Raw genomic sequence first — 17661 nt, 5'->3', positions numbered from 1 at the left:
CCCTGTTTGGACACGTATTTCCGTCCGTACGTCTTTTTGAATTTGAAAGGTTGCTTTTGCATATAAATAAAACCTCTAAATGTGAGGGTTCAAATCTCTCTCCCCCAAATCTTTCTTTTATCATTCTTTCCGAAAAATGGCCTCAAAACCTGGTGAATCGTCTTCTTCTGCTGCCGCCACTACCGACGTGCTGTTCTGCAAGTGGGGCGTAACGTCGTACAACAACCTTGTTCAAGATTACGGTATCCGGGCTGAATGGAACCCTATACTGCCGTCCAAAACGGATACTGCATTTCCCCTGAAATCGGGTAAAATCACGTTGTTTAGTGATTTCTTCAAGTTCTGCAATTTTCGGTTGCCCGTTACCAAGTTTCTCAAATTAGTGCTCGATTATTACCGTATTCACATTTCCCAATTACATCCCCTCGGTTTGGTGAAACTTCGCCAATTCGAATTTGCTTGCATTGCCTTAGGCCATATTCCGGAACTTATCGTGTTTATGGCTTTCTTCGTGCTTGTGTGGAAATCCCCTTTCTTTACCTTTGCCCGGAGAGATACTGATGTGTCCTGCCTTAGGGACATTCCTACCAGTTCTAGGGATAAAGATTGGAAGAAAAAGTTTTTCTATATTGATGCCTCTGTTATCCCTGGTGAAATGTACTGGAGGGAAAAGGGGCCAAAGGATAAAGTCAAAGATGATGGGCCTTCTGAGGACGCGTATGTATCGAACGTTCTGTACACGAAGTTGTGTGGTCGTCCTTTCGAGTGCCCGGTTATCCCTGAAGGTGCTCTGGTGATGGCTGGTATGAGTTTGTTGTGGCGTGATATCCGGCGATACCCTTCATTTCAAAGGGATGATGCAGGTATGTTTAACCTGTCTTTTGTCATATTTTCTTTAAATTTCATAAATAACGCCCATACATCACGCAGGGGAATGGAGTATGTTTGATTTTGTTGATCCTCCACGGCATCTTGTGTTGAAGCCTGCTGACCGCGTGTTGGACGAAGGAGAACTGGATGTGCTAGGGATGCATCTTGAGCAGTTTATTCTACCCGCCGTACCAGCGGACCCTGCTGTATACATTTCCCCCCTGCCAGCTGTTTCAAATACCAGCGTTTCTGCATCAGAGAAGAGACCCGCTCGGATAAAGCTGACCGGGAAGAAACATACGATGACTAATGTGGCTGTTACCTCCATTGAGGAATCTGCCTGTGTTGAGCGTGGTATCTCTCTGGCCGCCGTTATGACGAGCCCTGGCCGTGCCTCGAAAAAGAGGAAAACATTTGTTGTTCCTACTCTAAGTGCCTTCGAGGCAGTACAAGCTACTCATGCCTTCCCAATAGGTATGTACTAACCGTTTTGGCATCCTGATGTAGGTTGAAAACTTCATGTTGCTAAATCGCGTCATTTGATAGTGCAGGTACCTCTGTAGGAGTACAACCTGGGGTTGTTGCATCAACTCCTGTGTCGACTGTGGCGTTGTCGGTGCCTGGTTCCAGTATTGGCGTATCCACGGAGCCCAAGACCCACTGTTGCTATTAGCTGTGCCATGCCGCTTCCCACTCCTACCTTATCTGTAGCTGTGACCGTCGACCCTATTGTTACACCACGGACATGCGGCATTGGTACATCCTTGTTTGACTCACCCATAAGTATTTTTTCTCTTGCTGAGAAAGAAGTTACCGCCGTGTCCGTGGCACAGGAGGTGACTAGCCTTGGTGGTGCTGCTGCTAGTGAAGCTGGGGGGTTAAGCAGTGGCATTGCTGATGACGGTGTCCGTCTGATTGATGACCTGTTCTTACCGACCGTTCGATGGGATCCCAATACTCAAGACAAGCGCTATCAGCCACAATGGAAAATCGCTGAATCTTCAAGGCTGATTTTCCCCCCTGTTATTCAACATTGGGTTGAGCGGGCGTATCCCCCGGCCGAGGCGGCGTACGTGGAGGGGTTGAACAATGAAGATCTGATGAATTCCTCGATATCTGATTCTGTGAGCCTACCACGAAGGCTGATAGAAATTCGTCGTAGATGGATGCATGATAACACCCAACTCCACCAAGCGCGGGCTACTATTCAAGAGTTGACGGATGATAAACATCGCTTGGAGAGTCAACTTCAAACCGCTGGGTTGAAGGAAGCGAGGTTTCTGTCAGAGAAGAACAAAGCTGAGGAGGATTTGAAAAGGGTTACTGCCCATCTTGATGAAGAAAGGATAATGTGGGCCCGCGATGTGGCGGAAAAAGATCGAGTTCTGGCTCAAGCCAAGAACATACAGGAAGAGTTGGAGCGCAAGGCCATAGCGGAGGCCCAAAAGGTGAGACTTGAATTATCAACACAATTGGAAAAGTTCCGTGTTGACACTGATTTTGTGTCTCAGGTTCAGGAACGATACCAAGGCCTGACCGCCGAAGTAGAAGCTTCCCATACCAAAGTCCGGCTACTTCAGGCGGAGCTAGAAGAGCGAGAGGGAAAGGTTAAGGAGCTCCAGGACCATTGTGATTTTCTTGTCACCCAGAATAACAAGCTTGCTACGTCATCCGCTTCCCAGCTGAAGGAGGTTGAAAATGCGTTGGCACAATCTAACGCCGAGGTGGATGATTTGACTAGCCAGTTGGCGGCTATTCGCGGCGACCGGAACTGGTTGATAACCAATGGGCTGGTGGGGGCGTTTGAGTATTTACGCGAGTCGCCCCCCTTTACCAATCTGATTGATCGTCTATCCGCTGCTGCTTATAAATCCGGACATCATGATGACGTGTATAAAGGCTATATGGAATGCCACCAGTTGGACAAGATACCTCCAGACTTTCATGTTGTCAAAAGCAAACTCCAAAGTGACATGTCCAATGCCCTTGAAGCGGCATACACCGAGCCACTGCCCTGTTATGGCGATTTGATGGACAAGGTGAATGAAGATGGTATAGAGTCGCTGCGTTTGATGCAGGACCCCGCGGAGGAATCTGAAGAAGAATGATAGATTTGTTTTGTTTCACTTGTTATGTACTCTTGTGATTTTGCTAATGACACTATTTGACTTGGGTTTGGTGCCCATGTCTGTTTTGATTTGACAGCCATTTTAATGCTAATGTCATGATTTCTGACACCGCCGTATTTTGAAAATATAGCTCTGTGACGTGTAATGATTATTTTCCATTAATACTTCAAACGTCACCACTGTCAAGTCTTTTTAACCTCCCTATAAATTTGCCTTCCTTTTCCTTATTTGGTAGTTGGACAAGATGGAGAGAAAACGATATAGGCAAAGGCTGTCTGAAATCTTCCGAGTGTTGGATGCTGCCGATGGCTTACTCCAGTTGCAGCATCCGGTGACAAAGTCGATGCTCCGACGAAGAAGGCCACTTCCTAATGCTGCTCCGGCCCGGGCAAACCGGGCGTGCCAAAGTGTTGTCATCTAAGACCCCCAGCCGATAGATCCTGGAATGCCATCCTTGTCAGCTGACGTCCTGACAGATCTTATCCCAGTGGATCATGACCAGCGATATCGTTTCACGTACCAACGTCGCTCCGGTGGTCTTCCCAAGCAACGACAGATGGACGGTTCAGAAATGGTGGCTCCGATGGTGGATGGTGAATCATCTGGCAACCTGACTGTTGATCCAGCTACTTTTGTTGATGGTGTTGTGGTGCTGCATACCCCTGCAGTGGTGATGGCACCCAACTTCCATCAGTAGATGTTTTTGAACATGTTCTGCTTTTTTGGTTCCCGTGTGTTGGCTTTTAACGAAAGGGACAAGTACTTGGTTTATTTGAGATAGGTTACGTGTATGTAAAAATGCCTATCTGTTTTGTGGCGGTTTGTGTATCTATTACCAAGATACCCGCCGTAAGCGGTGTATGTTCTAACCCTATGACTTGTGTAATTGAAAATATTTCGTGTTTAAGGGTGTTGTTTGTAGTTTTACCGTTGTATGCACTTGTTGTGCGATGGTATCCTATGATAAAAGTAAATGTCTTTTATTGAACTAATGTAAAACGAAAAGACACCACTGCGGGTGAGTTACAATTGTAAAATGAGAAAAATAGTTAACTCTTGCTGTTAGGAGCAAGGTCTTACAGGTAACATTTCCTTAACTGAGCGATGTTCCAAGTGCGTGGTACTGGTGTGCCATCTAGCCGAGATAGGCGATAGGCCCCTTTGCCCAGATCTTCTTGAATGACATAAGGGCCTTCCCAGTTTGGGCCCAGCTTGCCTGAAGGTTCCATTCTACTCGCTTCATTGTCACGCATGACGTAATCTCCTGTTTTGAAATTCTGTTTGGCCACTCGCTTGTTATAATATATTTCCAATGCCTTCTTATATTTTGCTTCGCTGATGGCGGCTGCCTCGCGCCTTTCCTCCAGTAAGTCCAGGCCTTCTCTTAGAGATCTATCATTATCATCGCCTGTGTTGAGGCGGCGTAGTGACGGTAATCCCGCTTCAGCGGGTATCATTGCTTCCGCTCCATAGGTTAGGCTAAACGGAGTTTCATTGTTGCTGGTTTTGGGCATTGTTCTGTGTGCCCAGAGGACATTTGGCAACTCTTCCACCCAGGAGCTTCCCTCGTGGCCTAATCGTTTTTTGATGCCATCCAGCAAACTTCTGTTTGTCCGCTCTACCTGGCCATTCCCTTGGGGGTGTGCTACTGACGTGAAGATTTGTTGGATGTGGAGATGAGTGCACCATTCTTGGAAAATTTTGTCTGTAAACTGCGTTCCGTTATCGCTTACCAGGTACAGTGGTAATCCAAACCGACATACTATGTGTTCCCAGAGGAATTTTTTGGCATTGTCCGCCGTTATTTTAGCTAAAGGCTTAGCTTCCACCCACTTGGTGAAGTAGTCAACCGCCACGATTAGGTACTTTAGCTTTCCAGGGGCCGGTGGGAAGGTCCCACGATATCAACGGCCCATTTCTGGAAAGGCCATGCTGCTGTCACCGGTACTAGGCTGTTCTTGGGCCTTATTGTTTGAGGAGCGAATTTCTGGCAGCTGCGGCATTTTCGAAGTTCTGTTACAGCGTCTTCGTGCATCCCAGGCCAATAATATCCCGCGCTGTGAATTTTGGCTACCACCGCCCGGGGTCCAGCGTGTATGCCGCATAGGCCCGCATGGATTTCGCTGATGAGATATTTTGCCTCTGTTGGGGAGACACATCGCAGCAGTGGGCCCAAGTAAGACTTTCTGTATAAGACACCATTATTGATCTCATATTGCAGCGCTTTCGCTTGTATCTTCTGTGCTTCGCCCTTGGCGGGAGGTAGCTCCCCCGTTTCCAGGAAACGTAGAACCGGAGTGTACCAGCAAGGATCTTCCGCTGTAACAGCGGAAACATTCCGCGGTTCGATTGACGGTGTCTGCAGCGTTTCGACTTTGACTTCCTTTTCCATACCTGAGGTGGCGAGTTTGCTGAGAGCATCTGCTATCTGATTCTTGCCTCTGTGCACGTGATTGAGCGTGACGTTGTCAAAAGAATCCATGAGCTCCTTTGTTTTCGCCAAGTATTTTGCCATTGATTCATCTTTGGCTTCGTACGTTTCGTTTACCTGATTGTTGACCAGCAGCGAATCAACATACGCGTCTACCCTTGCCGCCCCCATAGATTTTGCCATTCTTAGACCTGCTAACTGTGCCTCATACTCCGCTTTGTTGTTAGAACATTCGAAATCGAAGCGTAAGGCGTACATCAGCCTGATCTCATATGGGCTTATCAGCATTAAACCGGCTCCAGATCCCTTTCCACTAGATGACCCATCTGTGTATAGTTTCCAGGTTTGCCGGGCAGTGCTGGATTCCGGGATGTCCTGGACGACTGGGTCCGCGATAGCTTCTCCTTCAGGTATTTCGGCTAGAAAATCAGCAATTACTTGCCCCTTAACTACTGTTCGTTTCTAATATTCGATGTCCAAAGCGCCGAGTTCAATTGCCCACTTGGCCAGTCTGCCAGAAATCTCCGGCTTGTGCAGGACTTGTTGCAGTGGGTAATTGGTTAGAACCTGCACGCGGTGCGCTTGAAAATATCTTCTCAGTCGCCGCGTGGCGTGTACCAACGCTAAGACCAGCTTTTCTAACGTGGGATACCGCGTTTCGGGCCCCACTAATACCCGGCTTATGTAATATATCGGTGTTTGCCTTCCATCTCGTTCAACCATGAGCACGGCGCTTACCGCGGTATGAGCTGCCGCTAAATACATCTTTAATACTTCATTAGGCCTTGGTGCTGTCAACATGGGTAATCCTTCTATGAAGCGTTTCATGTCTTGCAAAGCTTGTTCCGCTTCGTTGGTCCATTTGAAGTTTTTCTTGTTGAGGCAATCTTTTAACGTTTTTATGAAAGGCAGGGATTTCTCGGCGTGTCTTGCCAAGAACCTGTTGATTGCCACTAACCGCCCATTCAGGGCTTGAGCTTCCTTCAATGTTCGTGGGGAAGGCATCCGCGTTATGGCGGCCACCTTTTCTGGATTGGCTTTGAAGCCATCTCGGGTGACTACTACCCCTAGGAACTTCCTTTCTTCCACCCCGAAAGGGCATTTCTTTGGGTTTAATTTAATGTTATACTCTCTAAGCCGCTGAAAAGTTTCTTCGATGTCTGCTAACATTTGCTTTTCTTCCCTGCTTTTGATTACAAGGTCATCGACATAGACCTCCAAATTTCGTCCGATTTGTGTCTCGAACACCTTGTCCATGAGTCTCTGATAGGTAGCTCCGGCGTTCCGTAGACCAAAAGGCATTTTTGTGTAACAAAAAATGCCCACATCGGTGTGAAACGCTGTCTTTTCTTCATCTTCTTTAGACATCTTGATCTGGTGGTACCCTTTGTACGCGTCCAGGAAACATTTGAATCGGTAGGGTACCAAGGAATCGACCTTTAAATCAATCTCGGGCAGCGGGTATGCGTCTTTAGGGCACGCCTTATTTAGATCTTTGAAATCAATACACATTCGCCATGTGCCGTCTGGCTTTTTTACCATAACCGGGTTGGATACCCATGTGTGGTATTGCGTTTCCCTGAGGATTCCAGCTTCCACTAATTTTCGTACTTCTTTGACAACTGCTGCCCGTCGGTCCGGGGCCATGCTACGTTTACCCTGTGCAACCGGCTTAACGCCTAGGAGCGTTGCAACTTTGTGTTCTGCTTTATCACGGGGGACTCCTGTCATGTCAGAATGCTCAAAAGCGAAGATGTCAATATTTCTTTTTAACAGTTGCTTCAGGTCGTTTCTAACTTCTGGAGACAAAGTGTCCCCGATTGTGACCATCTGGTCCGGATGGTGTGTGCTTAGTACCCATCTTTCTGGGCCCGTGGCTCCGGTGGGCCCTTGGCGGCATCTTTTGGTACTCAGTACTTCTCCAATCTTGTCGCGAAACACAGTAGCAATACCTCGCGGTGTAGGAAACTTCATGAAGCCTCTTGCCGTGGAGACTATGGCATCCAATTTTCCCAAGGTGAATCTTCCGATTATCACGTTGTGGTATGACTCAGCGCGGACCACAAGGAAAGTCAGGAGTATGGTCCTTTCTTTAGGTGACTGCCTAAAAGTTACCGGGAAAGTGATCTGACCGATTGGGTCAACCTTTTCCCCTGTGAACCCTTTGATGGGGGCGTGTACTGATTCAAGCAACTTTCTATTTTCTGGTTGCATTCTGTTGAAGCAATGCTCATAGATAATGTCTTCCGAGCTCCCGGTGTCGACCAGGATTCGCCTCATGCGGTAGTCTCCTACTGCCGCGGATATGATCAGGGCATCTGTAGTGAGGTGCAAGTCCTCCATACGAGGTTCTATGGTCATTGTTGCCAACATCCAAGGTTCGAGCGTGGAGAAACTCCGTTTTGCCCCCTTCCCATATCCGCGTGTACCATGTTCAATTCACGCGCCCTCTTGCCTGCCGCCTTGTCACTTTCTTCCTTGACGACAGGTGGGCCTTGCTTGATATCTCTTACTAGTGTGCCAATTTGCCCGCCTTTACAAAATATTCGATCTGTTTCTTAAGCTGAAAGCAATCGTTGGTGTCATGCCCGCTCCCTTTGTGGTACTCACAATATTTACTCGTATCTTTGTTAGGGTTATCTTTCAGTGGTTTTGGTGGGTTAAACCTGAGGTTTTCTGAGGCTAAAATTTCAGCCGGTGTCTTGCTTAAGTTGGGGTATTCGGATCGAGGTTTCGACGGCTCATTCCTTGAATAGGAGTTTCGGTGTCTCTCGTACCGCGCGTCTTTGTCGTTTCTCTGGTATCGGTCTCCCCTACTTTTGCCTTTAGATCCCCGGTGATCTTTTTCCTCCTGGTTCTTTAGGGCTTCCTTTTTCCTATTGGCTGCATGGCTAGCTGCCACTGCCTTCTCTTGTATGACGTATACTTTGGCTATTCGAAGTATTTCATCGATTGTTGGGGGTACGCCATCCCTTCCATGTAGCGTCCTCAGTAACTCGTCATCATTTACCCCCTGAAGGAAAGCTCCACATGCCAGATCATTTGTCACGCCCGGGATCGCCAGGCTTTCCTTGTTAAACCTGATGATAAAGTTTTCTACCGTCTCATTATCTCGCCGACGGATGTGGAGGAGCTCGTTTCTATCTTTCGTGTGTCTGCGCTGCTGGCTGAACTGTAAGATAAATTTCGATTCTAAATCTTCAAAGCTGTCTATTTCACCTGTAGGCAGGCTATCCCACCAAACTCGGGCCGCGCCCACTAGCGTTTGTATGAACATTTTGCACCATAAGGGCATGGACCAACAGGCTACTTCACCGGCGCTCTTGAATAAGTTGAGATGATCATCCGGGTCGGCGAGGCCATCATACTTGTCAACCGTTTGGGGCATCTTGGGTTTTTCCTTGATAGGAGCCTCGGCGATTCTTCGAGTGAATTTAGACCGGAACGTCGCGTCTATCGGCTTGTACGGTCTTGTAAGTCCGTCTTCTTCCACATTTACAGGCTGTGCTGGTGGGGCGTCCATACCCGGGGCAGTTCCCACTATAGGGTTGGAGTTTCCTATTGGAGACACCCGGGGCCTGACCGTGTTTCCCCTGTCGTACACAGGCTCAGTCGTAGGCGGAGTCTGGGTATAAACCGGTTGTGGCGTTGGGACACTCCACCAAGGCGACATGTAAGCCGCGTACGGCGATTGAGTGCTACCTTGCGTCGTTCCCTGGAGCGGATACGCCGAACCCCCGTACGAGGGTAAATATCCGTAAGGGGGTGCATAACAATACCCAGGGAAGTATATTTGGTTTCCTGGTGTGATGGGGGCGTTCATAACTCCGGCCGGCATGATGACCGGCTGATGAGGCGGCATCGATAATGCCGCGGTAAGCGCCGCTGAGTATAGCGGTGGCATCGAGTTGGAAGTCAGAGGTTGATAGTATTGAGGCCTGCTAGTTTGTGGTGTGACGGTGCTGGGGCTTGCCGATGTGATAACAGGGACAGAGGAGAGGCGTGAAGCATGTGCATTAGTAGTTGTCGCTGGGGTGAACATATTACCGTTAATTCCCCCTAACTCCCTTGATTGCAGTTGTGAGGGCATGTAAAGAAACGGACTCGTCACCACAGTCTGGGAAGAGACGGTGGTGATGTTGTCAAAACCTCGGTGGTCCTTCTACCTCGAACTCTAGGTCCAGCGACCTTGTAACGGCTGGGAGGACTGTGTGGTGGCACCGAGGCTCGTCCCCAACGTCAGGTTATTGTTTGTCATCGTTTGATCTGCTACGTTCTGATCACTTGCCATGAGGTTCTGTCACTGAATAGGTCCCACGGATGGCGCCAATGAAGAAACACTGACCTATGCGGTGATTATGGGTTAGGACTTCGATGATTAGTGACCTGAACGTTTGGCTGCAAAACAGAAGCACCGTTAGGACTCGTTACAGGAATGGGGTTATTCCTGTAACCACCCTCCGGCGTGAGAATAAGTCTCGGTTTGTGGAAGTAAAAGGAAATTGAGAAGAGAAAGTTATATGAGAGCAAGATGATCATACCTTATACGTTTACCTTTATTTATAGGTTTTCCATTAGGGTTTCCTCTAACCTAGGATATATTCCGATAAGTTAGGGATTTACATGATCTTCCCGAAAAGTTGGAGATTTGGTTGTGTAACTTCCATGCGGGTATGGAAAGTTCTAGAATAATCATTTATATTTATATTAAAATAATAGGTTGTAACCGGATCGGGTTGACCGATGTGGGTCATACCTCGTCAGCCAGCTTGTCCTAAAAGTTTATGTACAGGGGAAGAATATAATTTAACATATGAACCGTTTACTCCGGGGGACCCGCTGGGTTCAGGTTGTTAACCTATATAAGCTCATTTCTATGTAACCTGCAATTCACATTTATCCCAGAGATACAGATCAGAAGTAATAAAATAAGGAAATACGAAATACAGATCGGAGATGAAAACAGGGGCGGACCCACCATCATGCCAAGGTGGGCGGGCGCACCCCCGAGAAAAAATTTTTTTATGTAAATTTCCGAAGAAAATCCCGTCCGCACCCCTTGGAATTTTTCGTCCGCACCCCTTGGAATTTTTCGTCCGTACCCCTTGGGTAAAAAATATTATGGATTTATATTATAATTTTTTTAGTAAAGTCTGATTTTTTATAAAAAAAAACTACCTATATTAATAGATTATACTACTTAAACCCAAACCAAACCTTAACCCATTGGTCCATTAGTCCATATCCATTACCCAACAATAAACAAAAAGCCCATTTGTCCATTAGTCTATTACCTAATACCCAACAATAAACAATTAAGATTTAGCCCAAACCCCTTCAATTTCCTGATTTCCTCCTCCCGCCCTTCTGATTCTGCCCAGCGACTTCCTGCCTAGCGACTTCTTCAGCAAGCCAGCAGCAACAGCAGCCAGCGACTTCCATAATTCCGGCCAGAAACTGACCGGAATCCAGCAGGCAGCAGCAACACAACAGCGACATCATCAAAGGGTTAGTTTTTTGGTTTTTTTATGATTTTACTTGATGATTTACTGCCTTAGATGATTTTTATGATGCTTTTTTTTTTTGATGATTTTACGTGATGATTTACTGCCTTAGATGATTTTTTGATGATTATGTTATTTAGATGATTTTTAGGGGTGATTAAACAATTCTAGGGCTTGATGATTATGTTATTTAAATGATTTTTAGGGCCTTAGGGGTGATTTTTAGATGATTTTATGGAGCGATGAACTTATGGATCAATTTGTTTGTGATAGGAACCATGAGTAGAGACGTTATGGCGCGATTTCTTTTGTTTTACATGACCCGACCCGACACGACCCGAACCGACCCGATACGAACCGATTTTTTTTTACTTATATACCTAGGGGCCTAAAGTTTTTAAAAAAGTTCCGCACCCCCATGGAAAAATTCCTGGGTCCGCCACTGGATGAAAATGATACGACTAGATTAGAATACAGATAAACATCATTATACAAAAACCCTTCACAACTGAGAGAGGCGCTTACATACTTGATCCAGATCATCTGGTTATGATTTAGGGTTGAATAATCGCTTCCATGATTTAGGGTTGAATAATCATAGATAGAAAGATCGAGAGAAAACACCTGTAACCACCACCAACATGATTCTGATATCTGAAAACGTTTTTTCGACCAGCTGATAGGAAAGCATACGAAATCGTCATCAAAACTACAATCTCACCTATGGAGGGTGGCATGAGAGTCATCGGTCAACACAGATCTGAGACATTCCACCTGGAATCACTGTTAAACCCTAGATCGGCAGAGAGAAATCGGTGAGTTACTTTCACGAATGTAGATGATTCTTAACATTTAGGGTTTTTTCATTTGAAATAGAAACGGATTCATAACTTTGGCAAGACTGAATTGATTGGGGAGAGAGAGAGCGTGCGAAGGTAGCGTAGTGAGAAAGACGAATTGGAGAAAAGAAACTACTAAAGCTGTTTGGCGCTCAAAGAGAATTAGGGGATGATTTTAAGGTGCCACGTGGCAATAATAGGGGTAGGAATATGACAAGTGGCTAAAATTTATTTTGTTTTATTAGAAGTAGTAGATTTTATTTGGATTGTAAAAGACAACGTATAAATTGATTTTGTTCCAATTAAAGAAAATATATTGTAATGAAATCACAGTCTCATCTACTCATAAGTAAGGTGAAATTACAAAACATAAAATAAAGGATAAAAATGACAAAAAAAAAAAAAAACAAAAAGGTTTAACTTGTATTAATGTAAAATATAAGGGAAGGGGGTACGTTCAGTAAAAAGGGGGTGCATTTAGCATCACCCTTGTTCGAAATATTCTTAGAAATTAGATTTGGTTTGCTTATGATTTGACTTTTTTTTTCAAAGATGTAATTAATTTGGAAATGTAGTTGTCTTACAACAATTAGAAACCGATTTTTACTCATGAGTAAATGTATAATTCCAAAATTATATGTAAGTTTTATTTCAGCGATTAAATAATTCTTAAATTATCAATACTGACTATTTATATATGTTGGGCTTTGGATGACAAGATGCTACCATATTGTGATAATATCATGCTACTTCTTCCTAAGGATCTTTCTAGCTGTTACCTGCATCCGTTTGTTAAGCTATCAATTTTTTTTCATTCTTTCCTGGGGTGTTTTTATAGAAAGGTGACAAATCGGAGCCCAGTTGATGTAAAATCAAAAATTGTATGTCAGGATATGTATTTTGAATCATTAAACTTCGTTACACTTTTATTAATTTTATCGCTTTTGTTGTTCAGGCCGTGTCTTTTTAGATAGTATTAATTTTGAATAAAAATAATAAGTTTTTGGTTGAAGCCCGCGTATTACGCGGGCATTAGCCTAGTCGAGTGATAAACAAAACTGATTACAAGGTAATTAGTCATTACATGTAAGTGCCATTTGCTTAAATCACATAACTAGGGACCATCTTGTCATTTGTGCAAGACGAACCGTATAACTGTAGAGGTGTGAAAATAAGATTTTAGAGATGTGTAAGTCGAGCCGTAGTATAGGTGTGAAAAATAAGATTTTAGAGGTCGTAGTAATAACCGAAGCTATAAATAAAGAAAAAAGGAAAGAAAAACCCATACCCGCTCATTTATCCATCCGCCAAGGGTTTTAAAGCACAAATCAAACCTTCACTTCCACTTCAACAACAAGGGTTTTGCATTTCCATTTTCTCTTCATCAATGGCGGACGAACCTCCAACTTCACCGACCGCCGATCAACCACCAGCTTCCGTTGACGCCACAATCGACTCCACAGGTTTGGGCGGCACGGCGTCTTCGTGCAACACCAACAGTGTCGTCGAAACATCGACTCTGACGTCAGACGGAGAGAGAGAAAAGTCACTTGAGTACGCGGAAGAGTTGATGGAGAAAGGATCGATGGCTAATAAAGAAGAAGATTATGCTGAAGCTGTTGATTGCTTCAGCCGTGCCCTAGAAATCAGGTTAGGGTTTTCTGTTTTCACCACTTGTTTCTAATTTATTAGTTGAAAGTGTAGTTGCAGTTAAATGTGTATGTTATGAGTTTATTGCCGTATTATGTGGATGAACAAGCCTGATTTTTTTTATGTAATTGGTGTAAGAACTGAAATTACGTAGGAGACAAATTTAGGTTATCTTGATTTTTAATATAATAGTCTGCAAATCATGGCTGTATGCCTGTATGTGAAGCTTTGGATGTTAAATCTGTTGCTGAGCATGAGTTGTTGAAGTTAGTTCTAATTTAGTGAAGCTGGTCGGATAAGAATGCAAGGCATGGTGTCTGTTTGAGAAGATTCACCAAATTTTGGTGGAAGTTAGTTTTGAGTATATTTAGTAGGATTTTTTTATAGTTGTTGAATCGATTTAGGGTTGTCGTTTAATTGGTTAGTTTAGCAGGTTGGTTTGTTGTGTTATATAAATATGGTTGGAGTTTGTTAGAATTAGTATGAGTATGGTATAAATAAGTGGTTAGGGTTATTGTAAGTTGTGTGGTATTTGTTTTCTTGTTTATAATAAACGAGTCGAGTGGTGTTCGTTCAGTTTTGTGTTCGTTCAAGGGTCTGGATTTTCAATATGAGTTTATGTGCAACTTTATGTGAGATAGATGATACATGTCGATGTATAATACACAAGGCTTTTTTAAACTTCAACTGTTATCTAGCAGTTTCATTTGAATTCCTTGCTTTATCGAATTTATCGTTCTTTTAAAACGCTTTATATCAGCTAGGCTGAGCTTAAGGCTGCTTGTTGTTTAGTATAAAATGTAAGTGTCCTTGTGTGAACATGATAAAATGTCCGTTGAATCGAAATTATAACTTGAAGTTCCAGGATCTCTGATTTGAGTTACTGAGGATGTCTTTTTCTCTTTTCGTATTATCTTGATCAGGGTTACACACTACGGTGAACTTGCACCTGAATGCGTGAGAGCATATTACAAGTACGGATGTGCACTTCTCTACAAGGCTCAAGAAGAGTCCGATCCATTAGTTTCCGGTACCGTGTCTAAGAAAGAGGTGAGTTCTGAACCAGATTCCAAGAAAGCACCTGCTAAGGGTGCCGAAAGTGGTGAAGCTTCCGTTTCAAGTGACACCAAAGAAGGGACTTCAGATCCTCAAGGAGTGGCAGAAGATGGTCAGTAACATCAATTACGTATCAGTTATCATACTTTACTGTTCCTCTTAGAATATGCACAATGTAGATCATAGTTATTAAAGGCGCACATGCCTCGCCTAGGGCCTAGGCGCAAGGTGCAAAAAAGTGAGGGTCTAAGAAAAAAAGAGGGCACAATGAAAAAATTAAAAATATTTTATGTATTAGAAAATTAATACTATTCTTTAAATAAAATAAACAAAAGCTATTATATAACATTTAATATCATCTATTTAGTACCAGAAGTTGTATAGTATCGGTGTAGAAAAGTAGTTTTTCTTAGATAAAAGAAGAAATCTAGCTAAAATCTTGCCAGAATTTAGATAATCTCTGGAATCTAGGAATCTCGCCGAAATCTACGCCTGAACCATCACCTAGAGAATTAAAGGGCAATTGCCTTGACTTAAAGCGCAATTGCCTTGACTTAAAGCGCAATTGCCTCGCCTAGCTTGGAAAACGGGCCTAGGAGCAAGAAGTGATGGCTTTTAACAACTATGATGTAGATAATATTGCGTGCTCGGTTTTTTGGGACATTAGGTGGCGGTGAGGAAGAAGATGATGAAGCAAGTGATGCCGAGGAGGACGACTCTGACCTGGATTTAGCTTGGAAAATGCTCGATGTTGCAAGGGCAATTGCGGAAAAGCAACCCGGTGACACAATGGAGAAAGTTGACATTCTTTCAGCTTTAGCAGAGGTCGCTTTGGAGAGAGGTATGCATATTTTGCTAAGTGCATAATTGCATATATTATAGGTCTTAAGTTTCGTTTGGTCGCCTTGGAGAGAGGATCTTAAGTTTCGTTTGTGTGTTTTTATAGAGGATGTTGAAACCTCGCTTAATGATTATCTGAAAGCATTATCAATGTTGGAACGCCTAGCTGAACCAGATAGTCGTCATATTGCTGAACTGTATCCTTTTTTAAGATCAACAGTTTATAACTTTGTATCGGTTTTTATGCACTTCCTTAATATGAAGAATACAGAAATTTCAGGATATGCTTATGTCTAGAAATCGGTTCAAAGGGTGAGGAAGCAATTCCTTATTGCCAAAAGGCTATATCGGTTTGCAAGTCTCGTTTGCAACGACTTGCAAGCGAAATAGAGAGTTTATCTGGTTCTATGGAGTCTACCAAACCTGAATCAGCAGGTGTTCTTTCCCGACAATCTTCAAGCACTTCACGAACTACTGATTCTGTTGCGGATAAAGAAAAAGAGATCGAGATTCTCACCGGTCTCTCTACCGAACTTGAAAAGAAGGCAGGCCTTTAGTTTCACCTTATGGTTTTTTCTTATTTTGATATACTGTTAAATTTATGAACGAATAAACAATTATTGTGAAAATTGCAGCTTGAAGATCTTCAACAGATTGTGTCAAACCCATCATCTATCCTGTCGGATATACTGGGGATGATGGCTGCAAAGGGGAAAGGTGGCGGCAGCGGCAGTAGCAGCGGCGGAGGTATGGCCAGCGGTTCCGGATTCGGGTCTTCTACAGTTTCAACGACTCAAGCAAATGGTGATTCGGGTGTAACGCATCTTGGGGTTGTTGGGAGGGGAGTGAAGCGCGTGTCTATGAGTTCTGTTGAACCGCCAGCTAAAAAGCCTGCATCTGATCCAGCTGCAGATAATGGCGGCAGCGCTTAACCGATTCGGTTAGTGACGTTTTTTTTTCTGTCAGCATGTACGGCATAGATTCTTAAAGAATGTGGTTAATGGGTAGTAAAGACAATTTGAGCATCTGCCGTATTTTGTGAAATGAGTGTCTTGATAGTTAGGCAACCTATTTGTCCTCAGGAGTTCTTGTTCTCCATATCTAATCATGTCATACAAAAAGATACTTATCTTTTTATTATCATCAAGTGGATTAATGCAGTGTTCTTGATCAAATCACAGCTGAAATTAATCCATGATAGATTTGCGTACATCTGCTTGTTAATTCAGATTTAAGTGATGACGTTAATATGAATATGAATATATTCAACGCACCCATAAGAAGACCTTGTATCTGTTGACTCAAATTGCAGATCGGCTGGTGACATCTCAGCGAGCATTGATTTTGTTCAGATGTCATGAAATCTAGAATCCCTTCGACTTCATTCTTTACATTAGCAAAGAACATTCTACTTTTGGGTGGCGGGAATACGTGTGGTCCAAGAAACATAATCGTAACAATAGTTTATTTGATAATTGGAAGGAAAACAATACGAATACAAGATGTAACGTGGTTCACTTGATCTGTTTGATTGGGTTGTATATACGACCAACAATAGAGATTTTGTTCAAGATTAGGAGCATAGAGAGTGGTGTCTAATTGAGATAGCAACAACACTATTGGTAGGGTGGGATGTTGGTAAACCTTATTACCATCGCTGGGACTCTGGGCATGGAGATGCTGCCTCTAGAAAGGCTTCATGCTCAAAACAAAAACATAAGTAAATATATAGGCATAAAAAGCTACTAGTAATGCCAGCCACGGGTAATGGCAAGCATCGAAAACTATACGTATGTAGGGGTCTACACGTTGGTTTTTGGTAGTCGAAATTGAAAATTTTCTGAATCAAGTTTGAATTTGAATAAGATTGTTCAAACTCAGATCTATACGAATAAATCGAATTACCAAAAAATACAAAAAAAAAAAAAATACAAAATTAAAAGAGTTCCAGTTCCAATATGGGTCTTTTTCACTATTGGACTATCTTGTGAGGAACTGGTTTTGAAGCCTAGGTATTCAAGAGCTGAGGCCCGAACCATTAAGTCCACATAAAAAATCAAAATATATATGGAGAGAGAGAGAGAGAGAAACAGGATCAGGAAAAAACAGTTGGAAGCGTGAAAACGGTGAGAACGAATCCTGTCTGAACACGTGGCAGGGGCGCGTTAAATGATATGCAGGGGCACGATTGTCATTTTGCACGTTCCCCTCCATAAATTGCGTTATAAATCTGTTTCAAATAAAACTCCAAAAAATTCCTATTAGCAGTTACCTCTTTCCCAAGCTTTCGAGATCTATGGCGTCTAACGTGGATTCCGTTCGACAAAGTAATATTTAATGAC

The 17661-nt window shown here is 43.6% G+C and overlaps 1 protein-coding gene across 1 annotated transcript; it reads left to right on the top strand.

The window, feature by feature from the left end:
* The first annotated feature begins 13062 nt into the window (after positions 1-13062).
* Positions 13063-16513, top strand: LOC110912439 (NASP-related protein sim3). Its single transcript, XM_022157150.2, has 6 exons — positions 13063-13423; positions 14347-14591; positions 15147-15320; positions 15426-15516; positions 15591-15864; positions 15955-16513. Exons 1-6 carry the CDS (start codon positions 13161-13163, stop codon positions 16249-16251), a joined length of 1344 nt encoding a protein of 447 aa, XP_022012842.1. The 5' UTR covers positions 13063-13160; the 3' UTR covers positions 16252-16513.
* Positions 16514-17661: the final 1148 nt, after the last annotated feature.

This window comes from Helianthus annuus, chromosome 15, assembly GCF_002127325.2.
Source record: "Helianthus annuus cultivar XRQ/B chromosome 15, HanXRQr2.0-SUNRISE, whole genome shotgun sequence".
NCBI classification, from domain to species: domain Eukaryota; kingdom Viridiplantae; phylum Streptophyta; class Magnoliopsida; order Asterales; family Asteraceae; genus Helianthus; species Helianthus annuus.
This window is presented reverse-complemented; position numbering and strand designations above follow the sequence as displayed.

Excerpts from the sequence above, each read along its gene's own strand:
- LOC110912439 (XM_022157150.2), top strand. The coding sequence starts at position 13,161 with ATGGCGGACGAACCTCCAACTTCACCGACCGCCGATCAACCACCAGCT. Across the intron at positions 15,321-15,425 it reads AGAGGTCGCTTTGGAGAGAG|AGGATGTTGAAACCTCGCTT; the intron begins GTATGCATATTT and ends GTGTTTTTATAG. Across the intron at positions 15,865-15,954 it reads CTACCGAACTTGAAAAGAAG|CTTGAAGATCTTCAACAGAT; the intron begins GCAGGCCTTTAG and ends TGAAAATTGCAG.